Here is an 18,514-nt window from a genome sequence, read left to right as displayed (position 1 = left end):
AGTCGACAAAAATGAGTTGTCCCGTGGGCGCCTCTCGAGACGTAGGCGAGTAATCTCAGGTCCACATGTTCGCATCCGACACGACAGATTTTATTACTTCTGTACGATATTACGTCGATAAATGCGCCTTGGTTTCCTTGTCGTAGCTAATTCCGATACTGTATAGTTCACATGATGAAGTGCGTGAGGCGAGATGGCAGAACACTTACCCACAAAAATAACCTCTCCCACAAATGAAAGCAACGGTACAATTTTCCACATAAGTGTTGTTCAGCGGTGTTGCAGACGGAACCATGTTCTGCGGTATGTGAAATTCTACCACCGGCACCTGGAAAGATGCAACTCCTAGCATCGCCAAAAGCCAATCACTTGTGGTTTCTCCGGCGACCCCAACAGAGTCAATTTCCGCAACATGGGAAGATGAAGTACAGCGAATATTTTGATAAGCTCTTGCCGGTAGTTATCTGGCAAGACGGAGCAGAGGGGATGGTCATCGATTTGAGCATCACCAAATTATTTATAGGGGCAGGAACATAACCGCAGGATTTAAGTTCATCAACCACAATGGTCTCCAGATTAGGGAAACTGGCTATAGTGTGGCAGATAGCAACCGCAGAAGCGGAATATGGATGTGACGTAGATCTTTGCAAGTAAGGGGGGCGCGGCGACCGGTAAGGGTGGGCTGTCCGATTGGAACGGTCCAAGAAAAGGTGCCATCAATGTATAAGCGGGAAAGCTTTGGTGCATTGAATCTCCTGATATTTGAATGAGTGGCACTCCAAGGTTCTCAACTGAGGTGTGTTGAAATCAGGATGCCAGTCTTCACGGATGATAGAACCACCGTTTGCCAACGCTGGCTTTCAGAAAAGAGGATATCGAGAAGTTGAGAGCCTGCCGCCGCTGGTATCCGACGGTATTTGCGGCGGCCATCGAACCAGTGTTTGTCGATGATTATAAGGGTGAGGGGGAAGCCCACCGGAGCGATCAAGCCAACACTGAATGAAATATGGAAGAAAATGGTTTCTGTTTAGCTTTTTCAGGGAGCACGACCTGGATGCGCGACCAGACTCCTGGCGTTGAATATGCAACGACTCGCCAAAATGGCACACTCTGGCAAGTACTAGGGGAGGGCTGGCAACATCGAGCGAAATGGTGCAATATTCTGATGTGTTGATAATGGGACAGGCTGACGTGTCGTTAACGATGAATAGGAAGACTCGTTGTAGAAGTTCCACTGGCAGCCGATAGATGTATGCCTGCAGGTTCTGTTGGCGTCAAGTTGTCCGCAACAGTGGAACGATGGTGAGAGAAGGGGATTAATGTATGTATCAGATGAAGCAACTTCATGCTAGTCTTGCCGAATGCTTCGTCGTTAAACGTTGAAACGTTGAAAGTAGATCTAGTGTCACTTTAGTCTTTAGGAGACTGGTCAAGTTTGGATATATTTGTTTGTTGCGTCATTCTTGGCTAAAGTGGGTATCGGTACCTTTATGTAAGTTACAACGTTTCGGTCGACAAGGCACAAATAATAAGAATCAAACCTAGACTGCACTAAACAGACAGAATCATTGAGAGAAAGACAATTGCATATATAATGAACCAATCCAAATACATGGTGTTCGAATATGAGATTACACAATGATTCTGAGTGCCACGAACATGCTATCGTACAGATTAATCTGACAGGGGTAGCGTTGGAAAGCCGTAAACGTCAGTAGAAGCATCGACTGGAATCCACATCATACAAGGGTATACAAAACCTGAAACAATGAAATGACACAAAAAAACATCAGTCATGGTGCCATGAGGGCAGGTGGTCTGTGGAGGAGGTGATGCTGCGTGGCTAATTGTGCGCGCTCCCCTGCAAGCTTGTTGATCGAATTCAAGAGATCTCCGCGACGAAGAGGCTCTGCGAAACAAGTATCCGTGAGACTCGGAGGCATGGGTAAATGAGGCACATACTGGTGATGTGGTCGTCCATACCTGCCTGCAGGCATCGCTCGCGATCACCGATCACTGAAAAGAAGATCAGCAAGTACCCCATCCCTAACCCTCGAGATTGTAACGTACTAGCGTGAGCAGTGAGGGCGATGATAGGAATCCGAAGGAGTCCTTTGTGCATCTCATACGCTCGGATGAGCTCAGTAGCTTCCATTCCTCCCATGAAAGGCATGGATACATCCATCTTGGGGAGATATTATTATTGTGGGTGAGTTATCGAGTAAAAAATGACTCACCAAGATAATGTCAAATGGCTTGCTCACTTGTACCCGTGCTTTGAAAGCTTCGACAGCTAGACTTCCATTCTCTGCGATCTCGACTGTGTGGCCATACTTCTCCAGGATCTTGACTGCTAGTTTCTGGTTAACCATGTTATCCTCGGCAAGCAGGATGTCAAAGACAACATCATTTGGTGCCGAGACAGGTGAAACAGTATTCGACTCCAGAGCGGAAATAAGGGCGGAAGCAAGATCTTGAGCTGTGACTGGAGTCGTAACCTGCGAGCTGATGCTGTTGTCCAAGCACCATTTAACTACTACTGTCAACCCCATATCACCAGAGCACATCCTCGCATACTCACGATTCAGACGTGGCATCGAAGGCGCCAATAATACAATGGGAATATAGCGAAGATGCTCATATTCCCTGATACTCTCGGTCTATGATGAAGACATGAGGTAAGCATGAACTTATATGGCACCTAAATAACGTACCATGCTCAACGAGTCCACGACGATAGTGTCAATATGCGGACAGCGTTCCTTATCAGCCACCTCACTGACATCGTGAATAACATATGGCCTCAGCCCGAGCTCCTGGATCCTTTGGACAACCCCAGTGGTGTCGTTGAGGGTGTCAACAAACAAAATAGCACGCCTGTGGAATGGTTGCATCTTTTGTAGTGTGGTCTCCAGCGTGCTTTGGGAAATCTGCGATGTGATCGTGAAGAAGAACTTGCTTCCCTTCGAGACCTCGCTCTCGACCCACATGTTGCCTTGCATGAGGTTAACGAGGCGCTTGGAGATGGAGAGGCCTAGACCGGTTCCCCCATACTCCTATGGGATGATCAGCTACTTGCGACAAATGGAGATATAGACCCACTCTCGTTGTCGAACCATCTGCCTGACAGAACGTGTCGAAAATGAGATTCAATTTGTCTTTGGCAATGCCGATCCCCGTATCGGTGACGCAGAACTCTAGTGTCACACTCGAGTCGTCCAGCGCCAGAAGCCTTGTGCTAAGTGCAACGTGGCCTTTGCGGGAGACCTTGGACGGTGTAAACTTGATAGCGTTACCCACCAAGTTCGTAATAACTTGACGAAGTCGTAGCGAGTCGCCGATAAGTTGATCAGGAATGTCAGGGTCGACATCATATGTAAGATCGAGGTTGTTTTGAGAGGCGCGGACGACAAGGGTCTTGAGTATGCCGAAAACTGTTTGACGAAGGGAGTACGAGACAGCTTCCATAGTCATTCGACCAGCCTCGACTGTAGAATATGTAATCAGATTAACGCATTGATATCGGGAAAAAAAACTCTCACTCTTCGAAATATCCAATATATCATCGATAATGAGGAGCAGCGAGCGAGCCAATGAGTGCACTAAGAGTAAACTCTCTCGTTGCGATCGGTTCAAATCAGAGTCAAGAGTAAGCTCCGTCATGCCAATAATTCCGTTCATGGGCGTCCTATGAGACATTGAGCACAGAATGTCGAGATGAGAAGTAAGAACAGCGTTACCTGATTTCGTGCGACATGTTCGCTAAGAATTCAGATTTACTCCTGTTCGCCAGCTCAGCTGCCTCCCTCGCAGCGGTATTTTTCTGGATGCTGTCACGTAGATTGAATACCATCTGATTGATCTGTGTTTTCAAAGAGTCCATCTCTCCGCTGGCCTCAACAGTGATGAAACGAGTGAAATCTCCGTCCATAGCAGCTGCCGAGATCTGGGCAAAACCACGCACTTGCGTGGTCAGGTTACCGGCCATAGTGTTGACGGACATCCTACAACGATGTCAACACCCATTTCCGCGGATCATGTTCCTTACTTACGTGATTTCTTGCCAGATACCCTGGACGTTGCCCACCTCAGCCTGGACACCCAATTTACCCTCTGTACCGACTTCGAATGCGACCTTCTTGACTTCCTTGGCGAAGATTGCCAATTGAGCAATCATGTCGTTGATAGTGTTGACTAAGCTTAGCATCTCTCCGGATACAGAGACACCAGTGATTTGTTGAGTTAAGTCTCCGCGAGCGACAGCAGTCTGATGACAAACTCAACATAAGGACTGGGTCGCGGTGAACAACACTCACGGTCGCGACAGCAATGGTTCGGACTTGTAAGGTCAACTAGAATGCCGAACAATCAGCGTTAGGGGCGTAAAAGATGGAATGGACCTACGTTAGCAGCCATGACGTTCACGTTGTCCGTCAAGTCCTACTTGAGATAAGTATTGATTCACAGGTCTGTGCAACGTACTCACCTTCCATGTACCGCCGACGTTAGTTACACGAGCCTGACCTCCCAATCGTCCCTCCGTGCCGACTTCTCTTGCGACACGGGTGACTTCATCGGCGAAGAGACTCAAGCTCTCGGTCATGCCGTTGACAGTCTCCTTCAACTCCTTGATCTCGCCGCGCACGTCGACCTCGATCTTCTTCGTCAAGTCACCACCAGCAACAGCCTTTGTCACTTCTGCGATCGACCGCACCTGGTTGGTCAAATTCATGGCCATGAGGTTGACGTTATCTGTAAGAACCTGTAGCGAACGTCAGAAATGATGTCATTTCGCATCGTCACATCCTACCTTCCACATGCCCTGCACGTCGGGAACATACGCTTGCCCACCCAAGATACCTTCCGTACCGACTTCCAAAGACACACGAGTAACTTCATTGGCAAGCGTAGACAATTGGGCAACCATAGAATTGACAGTCATCTTCAAATCTAGCATTTCTCCCTGCACATCGACGTTGACGACTTTGCTTAGATCGCCCAAGGCGACAGCTTTTGTGACCTCCGAGATCGATCGTACTTGGTCAGTCAGATTGCTAGCCATTTTCTGTGCCACGGCATATCAGTAACACTGACGAGACCAGAACACTGTTCATATAACTCACGTTCACATTGCGTGTCAAGTCAGCCCAGGTACCCTGCACACCTTCTACGCGAGCCTGACCACCCAATATACCTTGCGTACCGACTTCCAGCGCGACACGAGTGACTTCGGATGCGAAGGCGCTTAGCTGGTCCACCATGGAGTTGACAGTGCCCTTCAATGTTGACATCTCGCCTTCGACCTGGATCTCAATCTTCTGTGTCAAGTCCCCCCTAGCAACAGCTGTTGTGACATTGGCAATAGACCGCACTTGGTCCGTCAAGCTTGAACACATCCGATTAACCTTAAGACGCAGATTAGGCCACTGCCGATAAGACACAATAAGGGGCATACATTGCGAACCAACTCGAACCAAACACCTTGAACATCTGGTACGTGCGCTTGACCGCCCAACTTGCCTTGAGAGCCGACTTCTAACGTGACTCGGGTGACTTCGGCGGCTAATGCACGGAGCTGGATAACCATTCCGTTTACGGTATTTTTCAAATCGAGGATTTCGCCACGAGCATCGACATCAATCTGTTTCGACAAATCCCCCTGCGCGACAGCTTTAGTGACCTTGGCGATGCTTCGGACTTGACTGGTCAAATTGGCAGCTAGTTTATTGACGACGCCAGTCAATTCCCGCCAAGTACCTTCGACATCCAACACGAGAGCTTGTCCACCGAGTTTACTACGGAAGACTGAGCAAATCGTTTAAGATCTGGGTTAGCGGTCACTTTACCCTTCTGTACCGACTTCTTGACTGACACGAGTGACTTCTTTGGCAAATTGTCCCAATTTGTCGACCTGACGATGATATGCATGAGTAAGATCCTGAGATAAGATTCTGGATGAGTACCATAGTGTTTATGACGTCCTTCAATTGAACCATGACCACACCCTGCACAGGAACCGTAATTTTCTGGGACAAGTCACCTCTGGCCACAGCATTGCAAACACGAGCGACATCTTGAACCTGAGCCTTGAGTAATCTTAGTTCTTCGACGGCGCTCATGCCGCTTTCGAATGCCGCAGCAGCAAGAGGACCAGGGGGGACGACGAGAGGAGATCCGTTGGGGGAGCCATCAAAGCTGCTGCTATTAATTCGGCTCATCATCAAAGTGTCGGTGATAGCCTTCCCGCACGTTGGGCAGGCCATGTGTTCGATGTGCGATGTGGGAGGTGCCGAGCTTGAGCTTCCGTTTGAGAATGACCGAAGGAGTGTCGCGGCATCAATATGACTTGGAAGTCCGTCGAGTGATAAGGACATCGAACCTGCACGAGCGGAGTGTGGTTTGGCGACTGGTGTGCGATCGCTATTGGCTACAGCATTCGTGCTATCGGCGTCCTGCATGTCGACATCAACTGATTCTATAGTAGGCGTGAGGTTTGAGGAGTTGTTCTGAAAACAAGAAGTTGATCCTGGTGAACTGGAAGACATAGCAAAAGCATTGGCATTGGTGCTGGACTGCATGAGGGAAGAAGATGGGTTGGTCTCTTTCTGAGAAGATGAAGATGAGGACATGGGAGTGTCGCCTACACTGCGTCTTTTCTTTGTCTCTGGCCCATTTGTTTGCCAACACTCAGAAGCTTTGATTGAAGCCAGGGTCTCTTCCGCAGTGTACATTCTACGTGCAACCGCCCCTAGAGAGCGAAGGATGGTGTCTGTTTGCCAATCTGCAGGCCCGTTATATTGTGGAGATGGTGTTGACATAGGACATAGTTCATAAGTTGACAGGAGAGCGATGAGATGAGAAATAAATGGATGTGAAAGACTCTGCCGCTGAGAGTCAGACATTGTACTCATCGTTGAGTACGACGAGCAGTGACGGCGAAAAGTAAGGGTCAATTGGGAAGGGAAACACAATGGAGTCGGAAGCGCTTCTGAGACTATTCCAGTTGTTGTGATCTTATTATTATCCCCGTTCTGCGGCGAATTCTGCCACAGCAACCCTTATTTTGAATATGCTGCTTTAGTCTTCTTCACAAGTGGAGCTTGAACTCTTCAAGCGATTCGGGCATTAATCTTGCCCACGATTCATTGAAATTAAAGCCTCATGTTCTCCCGTGTCCTCCTGACCAGCGCATGCGTTCATCCATGCACTTCGCCGCGGTTTTGATGTTTGAAATGGTATACTTGAATAGTCCAGAACTCAGAACTTCACAACCATACATAATCATAGATAACAGTATACAAGTCCTATGATGACACTTTGATCATATGTAAATCGGAAGAGTCGGATTCAATCCTAGCCAGTCCACACCCTCAACGAACTCCTTGTCATCGATCAAGAAATCCTGGGGTGACATGTCAGCGCTAATCTCCCATAGAACATCTGGACCCACCAGAGGGCACTCGACCAATGAACCCCTGACCTGAGAAAGGCGTTCCTTGATACGTTGCAGCGGTATTCCTGGTACAACGTGACCAGTCTTAACCTTTGGCAAATAGCTCTGCATAGTAACCGTCAGACATGTTCCGATGAAACTCATAGGCATCATTGCTTGCCTCGTACGCAGACCAGGAACGAACAAGGTTGGTGGGCACAGGGCGGAAGACCTCCGTGAAAATCTCGCGATTTACTCTTGCTGTATGATTCCATAGTTCCAGGGTACTGTCTGCAAGCGGATCCGCTACGGCAGTGTCTTCCCGCATCCCGATCTCGTTGTCGTTAGGCTCTGGTGCACATCGCATGAACGAGGTGACCTTCTCAGTGGAATGCAAGACGTTCTGAGGCTCGATAAGGCCAAGGTGCTCTGTATGTGTATATAAGTGAACCAACATTCGAGTAGGTCTTGTGTGATCCTCACCTCGGAAGAGCTTGCGACGCAGAGTAGTAGCAAAGCGTGCGGCCATGTATGGATGTCCGTCCATCGTCGAGCGTACCATGTCACCGTCTTCGACAACAAGCGCGATTTCAGAATCGCCATCTCCCTAGAAGTCGAGGGTTGTCAGATTACCTGCTCAGTAGTAGTCGACTTACCTTTTGACTTCTGTCATTCAAATTCGCAGAACCCAACTAGCCCGGATCGTCAATCACCAAAAATACAGGCCAGTCTGGAAGTACTTACGATGACGCGTCTATCGTCCACGATCATAACCTTTGTGTGAATATAGAGAAGCTCCGATACGTATCTTTTCGATGAAATTAGCTGTATGCACCAGTGAGATGCAACAATAGACATACGCATCCCGTTCCTCTGCCTCAGAACCATACCAAATCTCATCACTCAAGCGTGTTCGGTCCAGCAGTCTGTGCTGCGATACGGTATCGGATACATCTTCGTCGCCTCTGATGTCATCTGAACCTTTCTCGAATGTCCTGACAATGTTCACCGCTTCATCGTACGAGGCCGGTAGAGACACCTTCACCGGCTTCATCTTGGTCTCGCTCAAAACCATTCCTTCCTGCGCAGGCTGAGGTACTTTGATAAACATTTCCTTGGGAGCGTCGCCCGTAGTGGTGCGGGGACCTTCCCATTGACGCGCAAGAGCGACCTGGGCTTCGTAGAATGAGACCCCCGAGTTTGCCTCCATTTGGGATATCAACGTTTCTGTTAGGCCACGTTGAGAATAGACCTGCAGTATCATCAAAGAGATATCTTACTCTGCGGAGCATTGATCCTGTCATAGGAACGTAAGTGGTAGAAACGAATGTAGTCCATCCTAATATCCGATAAAACGATTGTTAACAAAAAAAATAACCGTCGCAACGACCATAACTTACGGCTCAAAACCAGCTTTTCGGATCTCTTCGTATATACTATGACCGCCACGATTCATCGTACGGTACTGTGCTGCCATGATGATCTTCAGAGCACTATCATTCTTGACATCTCCGGCGAAGCCAGGGAGCTCGGGTATAACCACGATCACCTAGTTTTATCCCTCAACGATCAAGCGAATAGCAGAAAAGGACATCACAGACCTTGAACTTTCGATCATCCTTGGCTGCTTTAATGATCCGCTCGACAAGTGCCTTTGCTATTTGGTTCTTCACAGGGCCTTCTTCGCGTGTGTTGGAGATGCTAAATATAGCAAAGGGGATCAGATCACAGGGTCGTGTACATTGCTTCCGTACTCACAAGAATTGGTTTTCTTTAGATCAATCACAAACGTAAATATTTCATCGGGATAAACCAGTAGGCATCAGAACTTACCAATATAGATGAAATGATTAGCCTCGTTGATCAATTGAATGTCTGTACCAAAGTTTCAGAGAAAGCATGCAGCTTGTGCATGGGGAGGACGTACAAGCATTTTGAATGCTGTGTTCGGTAAGCACACCCTGACTCCAGTCGCAAACACTCCGCACGGCCTGCACGCGGCAAGCTCCGTGCGGGGGAGGAGTATAAGGCGGCTCAACTTCGTCATCTTGTTCGAGGTGGAAGCGTTGTCTGAAACGACGACCCATCTGATGCCATTTCTCACGATGGGGATGGCCTGAATGATTAGTATCAAATAGGGTTACTAGCAACCATCCACGTACGGACGACAGCTTCGTTTGGAGAAAGCGCCACGTTATGAGGAAGTGCAAGCCAGTCAAATCGGCTGTGGAGTGAGTGGTAAGATTGTATATTTCGTTTGAAATTGTTGGACTTACTCGTCATTACGGTACTTTGAGAACGTGGTATTGACATCAGACTTTAAGCGTCTATCAGACCATTTGACCACGTACCTTCCTACGTTTCACCTCGTTCCATCTCTCAATGAAATGCTGAGAAAGATCTAAACAAACAGAACCACATATCGTCATATGAACCTGATATATCAAATAAGGGTCACACAATGTGGTATAGGGGCTGAAAATGACTTGAAACTTACATCATGCCATGGCATTCTGGGTGTTTCCATGATCGAAACAGCATTGCTAACATAATTGTCAACATTCTGAAAGTCAAGGACACGGGCGTTGTTATAATCCTGTCCAGGAAAGAGAGTGCGTGACCAATCTGTCGGGTGTACATCTGCAAGAGGGTGATTGTGTGTATCCCAGCGACCAAAGCAAATGTCAAGTCCTCCAACACATCCACGGTGGTTGTCGACAACCACAAGCTGTTGGAAATAAGTATGAGGTTCACAGTAAACAGAAGGTAATGTGCATACCTTCTCGTGGTGAGACCAGAATTCTACGGTATCTGCGACTCAAGGTTATGTATATGTGTTGTCGATCACAACTTGTTCTTACCTTTACTTCCAATGTGGTCAGGGTGTCGCATACAAGCGATGTTGGGGTGTAAGGCCTCTAACGCGGCCTGCATGACTTAGAATAAATATCCTCAAGAGTAAACGCGAAAAGAAAAAATGCAGACCTTTGTGTGCTTCGAGTTCATGGACATGGTTTGAGTGACCTGAATTGTGCGCAAGCGCTTAATAAGGATTGAATGACCCTCGATAAAACGGTACCTCTTTATAGACAACAACATATATTCTTACTCCTTGTCGAGCCTTGCGTTGAAGCAATCGGTCGAGTCTCCATTCCGGATGATCTGCGGGTGGTCGTCTGGGCATAAACACCTTCAGCTGGTATTCACGCGCCACAACCGTCAATCAAATACTGACCGAAGGTATAACTCGGGTGTGAGCCACCAGTCCTGTGACAGCGCATTGGTCTCGAGCTAGCAATGGCAATAGTCTTGAAGATACATACCAATATAAAGATACATTCTTTTGCACTGTCGAGTATCTCAGACAATGCATACATATAGTCATGACCATCAATATGCCTGAAAAGTATCTGAACATCCGAATTGGCCATATGGATGAAAACATACCATTTGATAGAATTGTCCAACCTCTGATCCGCGAAGCTATCAAAACGATGACTGGCATTGATCTGGGCTCGAATCTCATCGTCTAGTTTCTCCTCTGGTTTATCGTGACGTCCTGACCAGCCAAATAAGATACGGTGAAAACCAAATGATGCGCGTGTCGTGCTCACTATCAGGATTGATGATTCCTGGGGTAATAATGATCATGAGGGTTGGGCCTCAGGAGTAATTTCAACGTACCAATGATCTGATCTCTTGTCCTTTCAATGCCCTCTGGGAGTCGCTCTGCGTAGTCTAAGACTTTGTCAAGGAAAGACATGATAAAAACCGTTCAAGCTCAAGTTAGTGAATTGTTGTAACCACCTAAACACCTTTCACTATCGGATAAGTATAAAGGCAACCTTATATACGACCACCGTGCGAATATTTACTGCGCGCAGCGCTGGACAGGACAGCCATGGATTGACACAAGACATGGTGCACTGGTGAGTGACTTCCACTGACAGGAAAAAAAACGCGCATATTTGATCCTTCCTTCTCGGCATATTATTGAACCCGAAAGACACGGGTTTGTCTATGTTCGAGCAGATGCTGAAACGCCATTACTACATTTTCCCGCTCTCACTGGCAGGAGCAAGCGCAGTGCAGCGCGCTAGTGTCCATGAAAGCAGGGAACGTTACATATGCCGCACTATAGAGAATTTGAGCTATCCCTTTCCAAGCCAGCTTTCGTCACCTGTTGGCACAGCATTAATCAATAATTGATAAAGCATTCCGCAGGCCTCCGGTCGCATCGACCAAGTCATCTAACTCGAGAGATAATGCTGAAAAGCTCTTCATTTTCAATTCCTGTCCAAGAACTGCCGGTACTACATTGAAGAATAAGCTGGGCCGTACTACTACTAGTAAGCTCGGAGATGTAGTCTGCCGAATACGCGTTAGCTCACGAAAAGGGTGCCCCGGCCCGGCCTTGACTGAAGCCCTAGGCCATCTACATACGTTCTGTCACTCCACGACACGCCCAAGACTTTCCTAGATAGTCAGACTGCCTAGATCTGGGGTATAGCTATCATATGGCATCTTCAAACTTCAAACTTTCAAGTCTAAGACCGAAAGAGAATTTCTGTATTTGCATACCGCTACAAGTTAAGACGCGATGCCCTCGGGAGATATTAATATTGTAGTGGTATGGGGGGATGTAAGTATAGCACGAACTATAGCCGATTGGCGGCCTGCGATTAACATAGATGTATTGATTACAATATCTTTCCTCCTCCTCCTCTCTCCGCCTATCCATGTCCCCCACCATCTTCCAGTCATGCTGAAGTCCATAAGTTGTTTGTGAGTAAGACCTTCCTGGTGCCCGAAGATATCATTATGGCATTGTTTTACCTAGCAAACGCCACAAAATGATAGTTGCCGCAGAGCTCGATTTTCGAGGAGTAGCCTGCAATGCATACAAACGGTTAGATCGAGACATCCAGGGTTGATCAAGGGCCAATTCAAGCCTGTCAGCTCGTGCACATGTCAATTTTCATAGCTTTTAACTTGGGAGCTTCCCTGCCATCCTTTGACATCCCCAGATCAATGCCATATTTCTCATTTGATAAGACAGGTACCCGAGGCTTGACTTACCCAATAGCCCCGAAACAATAGCAAACCGTGGATACCAGTAGTCTTCCATGATTAATGTGCTTTTCGACCGCTTCATCCAATCTACAACTTATCGTGATGAATGCTTCCGTAGGTCACAATTGGACTCGCTGTGTCATTGACTGCTCATCATTAATCGACCATTACCTCTGTTCACGACGTCAGGATCCAACTCTCATAACGATATATTTTTTTTTGGAAATTTCTGCCCAAGTATTGTAGCACCTGGATTTGCAGTTGCGGCAGCTTCATGCAGGTTTGCTTTGTTACTATTAAGTATTAAAACAGAGTATACGAGAAGGCAATGTGCGGAGATGAACGTTTTGTGCGCACTAAATTTGCAGTCCGCTTGAGAAAAGATCCAGCAGCAAGTTGAGTTCACTTACGGCATTCCATCCTGCAGACGGTTCCGCGCATGTAGATTCTTCTTAGGAGATGCCTGCGTAGGAATCGAGGAGGGTGGTGAGGTTTATTGTCCAGTCTGTAATACTTCGTTCGGCCCACGACGAGTACAAGGATTCAGACGTTTCCGCGGATATAAAGGTAGTTGAGCTGGTCGAACGTCAGAAATGCTTCAATCCACTGCTGCCTCATACCTCAAGCTCAAGGTTTGAGCATCCTAATTACATAAACGCACCGACAAAGAGACACTCTCAGCAGGCCATTCAGTAGAGATTGGTGATGGTGATCACCAACATATACTGAATCGGCCTGTTGTCCACAAGCCCTGGTGGTTGTGCGAACTTACGACCAATGGCTAGATCTAAATCGGACCACCGTGCCTTGACCGGTTCGGAAACTGTAACGGCCGGGAGAAGATCAGTGGCGTCCTGCATCATGTTGCGGCCCTCTCATCAATCATTGATGGCATCTGCAACGCAAGGAGCGGCATGAGGACCGGATATGCATACCCGAAAGACAATATGTCACAACTTCTTGGCGTTATGTACTACCACAGCTCATGCACGTACTTGCCTTCTATGTAGGAGATCTCGTTTAACATCATGTCTCGTTTACAACGAGGCTGCTCCGCGATGAGGTTTCGAACTTCGAATTTTAGCCCATGCAGATGTGGATAAATTGGGTGTCGAGGGGTCTGTGTAGGTAACCTGACAACGTAAGAGTTGACCCGATCGATTCAGGTGAAGTCAGTTCCGTTTTTTGCCACTGCGCTCGGGAGGTCGGGTGTTGCACGCGTCGAGAAGTACTGGGGAATGGAAGCAAGAAGGAAGTCAGCGAACTGATGCTTGGATGAGACCGACGAATCACGAAACAATATTATGCCTTTCCGCTCGAGAATCAGAAGATCGTGCCAGAGCAGTGGAAACGTATATAAATGACATCGGCCGAAGCACAGCGAGCAAATCCAAGAGTTGGAATTTGTTCACTAATATGAGCTTCAGCATACCTTTTTCACGACCAACGGTGAGGATTGGTTCTCAAGAAGGTACCGAGCAAACGAAGGACCGGCTTTGCCGCTTGCCTATAAACAACTGGGAGTCAACGCCCCAGGTCGCATGAGCATCTGGAAGTGCTTGAACATTTTGTGGATGACGATGATTTCGGGTGTGGCGTGGACTTTCCAACACACAGGATGACAAAGGTGGCATGTCTTGTGTCGAATGCGTTAAAGTGGTTATCACCAGAGACATTGCCGGATTTGCTGGAGGGTAATATGCGGAACATATTTGTAAAGTATTTTACATCTATTGGCGGGGCTGGGTGGGAAAAAAAGGGCTATAAGTGGTCAAAAGGAAAACCCGGAATTTACTGATGGGTCAAATTGGCAGCTAATTTATTGACGACGCCAGTCAATTCCCGCCAAGTACCTTCGACATCCAACACGAGAGCTTGTCCACCGAGTTTACTACGGAAGACTGAGCAAATCGTATAAGATCTGGGTTAGTGATTACTTTACCCTTCTGTACCGACTTCTTGACTGACACGAGTGACTTCTTTGGCAAATTGTCCCAATTTGTCGACCTGACGATGATATGCATGAGTAAGACCCTGAGATAAGATTCCGCATGAATACCATAGTGTTTATGACGTCCTTCAATTGAACCATGACCACACCCTGCACAGGAACCGTAATTTTCTGGGACAAGTCACCTCTGGCCACAGCATTGCAAACACGAGCGACATCTGAAACCTGAGCCTTGAGTAACCTTAGTTCTTCGACGGCGCTCATGCCGCTTTCGAATGCCGCAGCAGCAAGAGGACTAGGGGGGACGACGAGAGGAGATCCGCTAGGGGAGCCATCAAAGCTGCTGCTATTAATTCGGCTCATCATCAACGTGTCGGTGATAGCCTTCCCACACGTTGGGCAGGCCATGTGTTCGATGTGCGATGTAGGAGGTGCCGAGCTTGAGCTTCCGTTTGAGAATGACCGAAGGAGTGTCACGGCATCAATATGACTTGGAAGTCCGTCGAGTGATAAGGACATCGAATCTGCACGAGCGGAGTGTGGTTTGGCGACTGGTGTGCGATCGCTATTGGCTACAGCATTCGTGCTATCGGCATCCTGCATGTCGACATCAACTGATTCCATAGTAGTAGGTGTGAGGTTTGAGGAGTTGTTCTGAAAACAAGAAGTTGATCCTGGCCCGGGTGAGCTAGAAGCAAAGCATTGATATTGGTGCTGGACTGTATGAGGGAAGAAGATGAGGACATGACATGGGAGTGTCGCCTACACTGCGTTTTCTGTGTCTCTGGCCCATTTGTTTGCCAACACTCAGAAGCTTTGATTGAAGCCAGAGTCTCCTCCGCAGTGTACATTCTACGTGCAACCGCCCCTAGAGAGCGAAGGATGGTGCCTGTTTGCCAATCTGCAGGCCCGTTATATTGTGGAGATGGTGTTGACATAGGACATAGTTCATAAGTTGACAAAAGAGCGATAAGATGAGAAATAAATGGATGTGAAAGACTCTGCCGCTGAGAGTCAGACATTGTACTCATCGTTGAGTACGACGAGCAGTGACGGCGAAAAGTAAGGGCCAATTGGGAAGGGAAACACAATGGAGTCGGAAGCGCTTCTGAGACTATTCCAGTTGTTGTGATCTTATTATTATCCCCGTTCTGCGGCGAATTCTGCCACAGCAACCCTTATTTTGAATAAGTATGCTTCTCCGTCTACCGTATACGGTACGGTGCGCAGCCCTAGATATAAGTATAGCACGAATAGCAGATCGGCGGCCTGCGGTTACATGTGTTAATACTGTAATCAAGTGATTTCAGCATCCAAGTTGCAAGGGTACAATATTTCTCCTCCTCCTGGATCCTCCTCCCTCCGCCTATCCATGTCCCCACCATCTTCCACCTCTTCCTCCGCGCTCTCTCCCTCTCCCTCTCTATTCCCATAAACATTTTCTTGTCCTTGTCGTAGTACAGCGACCTTCTTGAAAGTGTCGAACTCCTGAATAAATTTCGTTCTCAAGACGGACAATGATCCGAAGCAAGGTCACGCGGAAGTCCATAAGTTGTTTGTGAGTAAGACCTTCCTGGTGCCCAAAGATATCGATCAAAGCATTATGGCATCGTTTTACCTGCCAAATGATAGTTGCCGCAGCGAACTCGATTTTCGAGGAGTAGCCTGCAATGCATTTGCAGAAAACGAAATCTCGCATGGTAAGTATACAAACAGTTACATAAATCAAGATATCCAGGGTTGATAACGTTGATCAAGGGTATAGGCGAATGGAGGTTTGCTTTGTTACTATCAAGTATTAAAACAGGGTGTACGAGAAGGCAATGTGCGGAGATGAACGTTTGGTGCGCACCAAATCTGCAGTCGCCTTGAGAAAAGACCCAGTAGCAAGTTGAGTTCACTCACGGCATTCCATCCTGCAGACGGTTCCGCGCATGTAGATTCTTCTTAGCGTAGGAATCGAGGAGGGTGGTTAGGTTTATTGTCCAGTCTGTAATGCTTCGTTCAGCCCACGATGAGTACAAGGATTCAGACGTTTCCGCGGATATAACGGTAGTTGAGCTGGTCGAACTCAAGCTCAAGGTTTGAGCATCCTAATTACACAAACGCACCGACAAAGGTCCTCGTACATTACCATGGGGCACTATCAACAGGCCATTGAATATAGACTGGTGATAGTGATCACCAATATCACCAATATATATTGAATCGGCCTGTTGTCCATAAGCCCTGGTGGTTGTGCGAACTTACGAGCAAGTATAAGTAATGGCCAGATCTAAATCGGACCACCGTGCCTTGACCGGTTCGGAACTGTAATGGCTGGGAGAAGATCAGCGGCGTCCTGCATCATGTTGCGGCCCTCTCATCAATCATTGATGGCATCTGCAACGCAAGGAGCGGCATGAGGACCGGATATGCATACCCGGAAGACAATATGTCACAACTTCTTGGCGTTATGTACTACCACAGCTCATGCACGTACTTGCCTTCTATGTAGGAGATCTCGTTCAACATCATGTCTCGTTTACAACGAGGCTGCTCCGCGATGAGGTTTCGAATTTCGGATTTTAGCCCATGCAGATGTGGATAAATTGGGTATCGAGGGGTCTGTGTAGGTAATCTGACAACGTAAGAGTTGACCCGATCGATTCAGGTGAAGTCAGTTCCGTTTTTGCCACTGCGCTCGGAAGGTCGGGTGTTGCACGCGTCGAGAAGTACTGGGGGATGGAAGCAAGAAGGAAGTCAGCGAACTGATGCTTGCATGAGACTGGCGAATCACGAAACAATATTATGCTTTTCTGCTCGAGCAGTCATAAGAATCAGAAGATCGTGCCAGAGCAGTGGAAACGTATATTATTATAAATGATATCGGCCGAAGCACAGTGAGCAATCCAAGAGTTGAAATTTGTTCACTAATATGAGCTTCAGCATACCTTTTTCACGACCAACGACGATATCCAGTAGCTGTTACACTTTCTCCTGCGCCTCAGGATAACATGCGGAAGCCATGATGACATACATGATCGCCACAGCAGTCGTGTCTGAGCTGGAGTAATCCATAGGCCATTTCTTCGTGCGAAAACGTTCTCAAGAAGGTACCCAGTAAACGAAGGACCGGCTTTGCCGCTCGTCTACAAACAACTGGGAGTCCACGCCCCAGGCCGTATGAGCATCTGGAAGTGCTTGAACATTTTGTGGATGACGATGATCTCGGGTGGTGGGGGTGGACTTTCTATATGTGACCCGCAAGATGACAGAGGCGGCATATCTTGTGTCGAATGCGTTAAAGTGGTTATAGAAGAAGTCACGAAGTGTCACACACCGATTTGCAGCTGCTTGATGTCCTTGATGATTTTCAAGGATGTCAAGGATGACATCACGGGTGGTGTCCGTCTGGATCGGCGCATATGAGTCTACAACCTTCCCCAAAAAATGAGTGTGCACTGCCCTGGATGAGACGACTTCAGCAAAACAATTCGCCAAGCGAAAATATCAACACAACTTGCCAAGTCTCCAGAAATGCTCTCCTGTGGGTGCAAGGGTCATGCGCAGCCCACAAGACAAGATTTCTCCTGCTGCAACCATGCGAGGGCGGTTCGCTGGCAGACCACCTCTTCGATTCCTGCGCAAGTGAGTATGAAAGCACGTGGTAACCAGTATTAGAACTGTCTTACCTGATGTCTGCCAGTGATGACCATGACCTTACTATGCCCGACCCGAAGCAAGATGATGGGCCCGTAGGAGTTGATATATTTAGCAAACTGCTGAGATTGCTGTAATACGTTTCCTGTTAGGGTCCACACAGACCCAAAGAGTGTTCTATTCCTGTTCTCACTCGATTCTTGGTAAAGGATTTCCGAATAGACAATATCCGGGAGGTCCTGGAGGAAGAGGCAAGCGTAACCTTGATGTATTTTAGTGTAGAGAACATCGCCTGCTAGAACGAGGGCGACCAATGCTCCCAGAACCTTGAGCCCAAATTGTCGGAAAAAACCTAAGGACGATTAAGTACTTTCCGATTGTGACCCGGTCATAGACGAACCAGGCTACGCCCGTCT

At 47.7% G+C, this 18,514-nt stretch overlaps 1 protein-coding gene across 1 annotated transcript; it reads right to left on the bottom strand.

The window, feature by feature from the left end:
* Positions 1 to 13,980: 13,980 nt before the first annotated feature.
* On the bottom strand, positions 13,981 to 15,552 carry F5147DRAFT_175424 (uncharacterized protein). The gene is made up of 4 exons (XM_041428399.1): positions 15,201 to 15,552; positions 14,565 to 15,144; positions 14,448 to 14,512; positions 13,981 to 14,396 (listed from the first exon to the last, which is right to left on the bottom strand). Exons 1-4 carry the CDS (start codon positions 15,485 to 15,487, stop codon positions 14,297 to 14,299), a joined length of 1,032 nt encoding a protein of 343 aa, XP_041284399.1. The 5' UTR covers positions 15,488 to 15,552; the 3' UTR covers positions 13,981 to 14,296.
* Between the last annotated feature and the right edge of the window lie 2,962 nt (positions 15,553 to 18,514).

The sequence above is a fragment of the Suillus discolor genome (genome assembly GCF_016758755.1).
Source record: "Suillus discolor strain FC423 chromosome Unknown F5147scaffold_280, whole genome shotgun sequence".
Taxonomy (NCBI): domain Eukaryota; kingdom Fungi; phylum Basidiomycota; class Agaricomycetes; order Boletales; family Suillaceae; genus Suillus; species Suillus discolor.
This window is presented reverse-complemented; position numbering and strand designations above follow the sequence as displayed.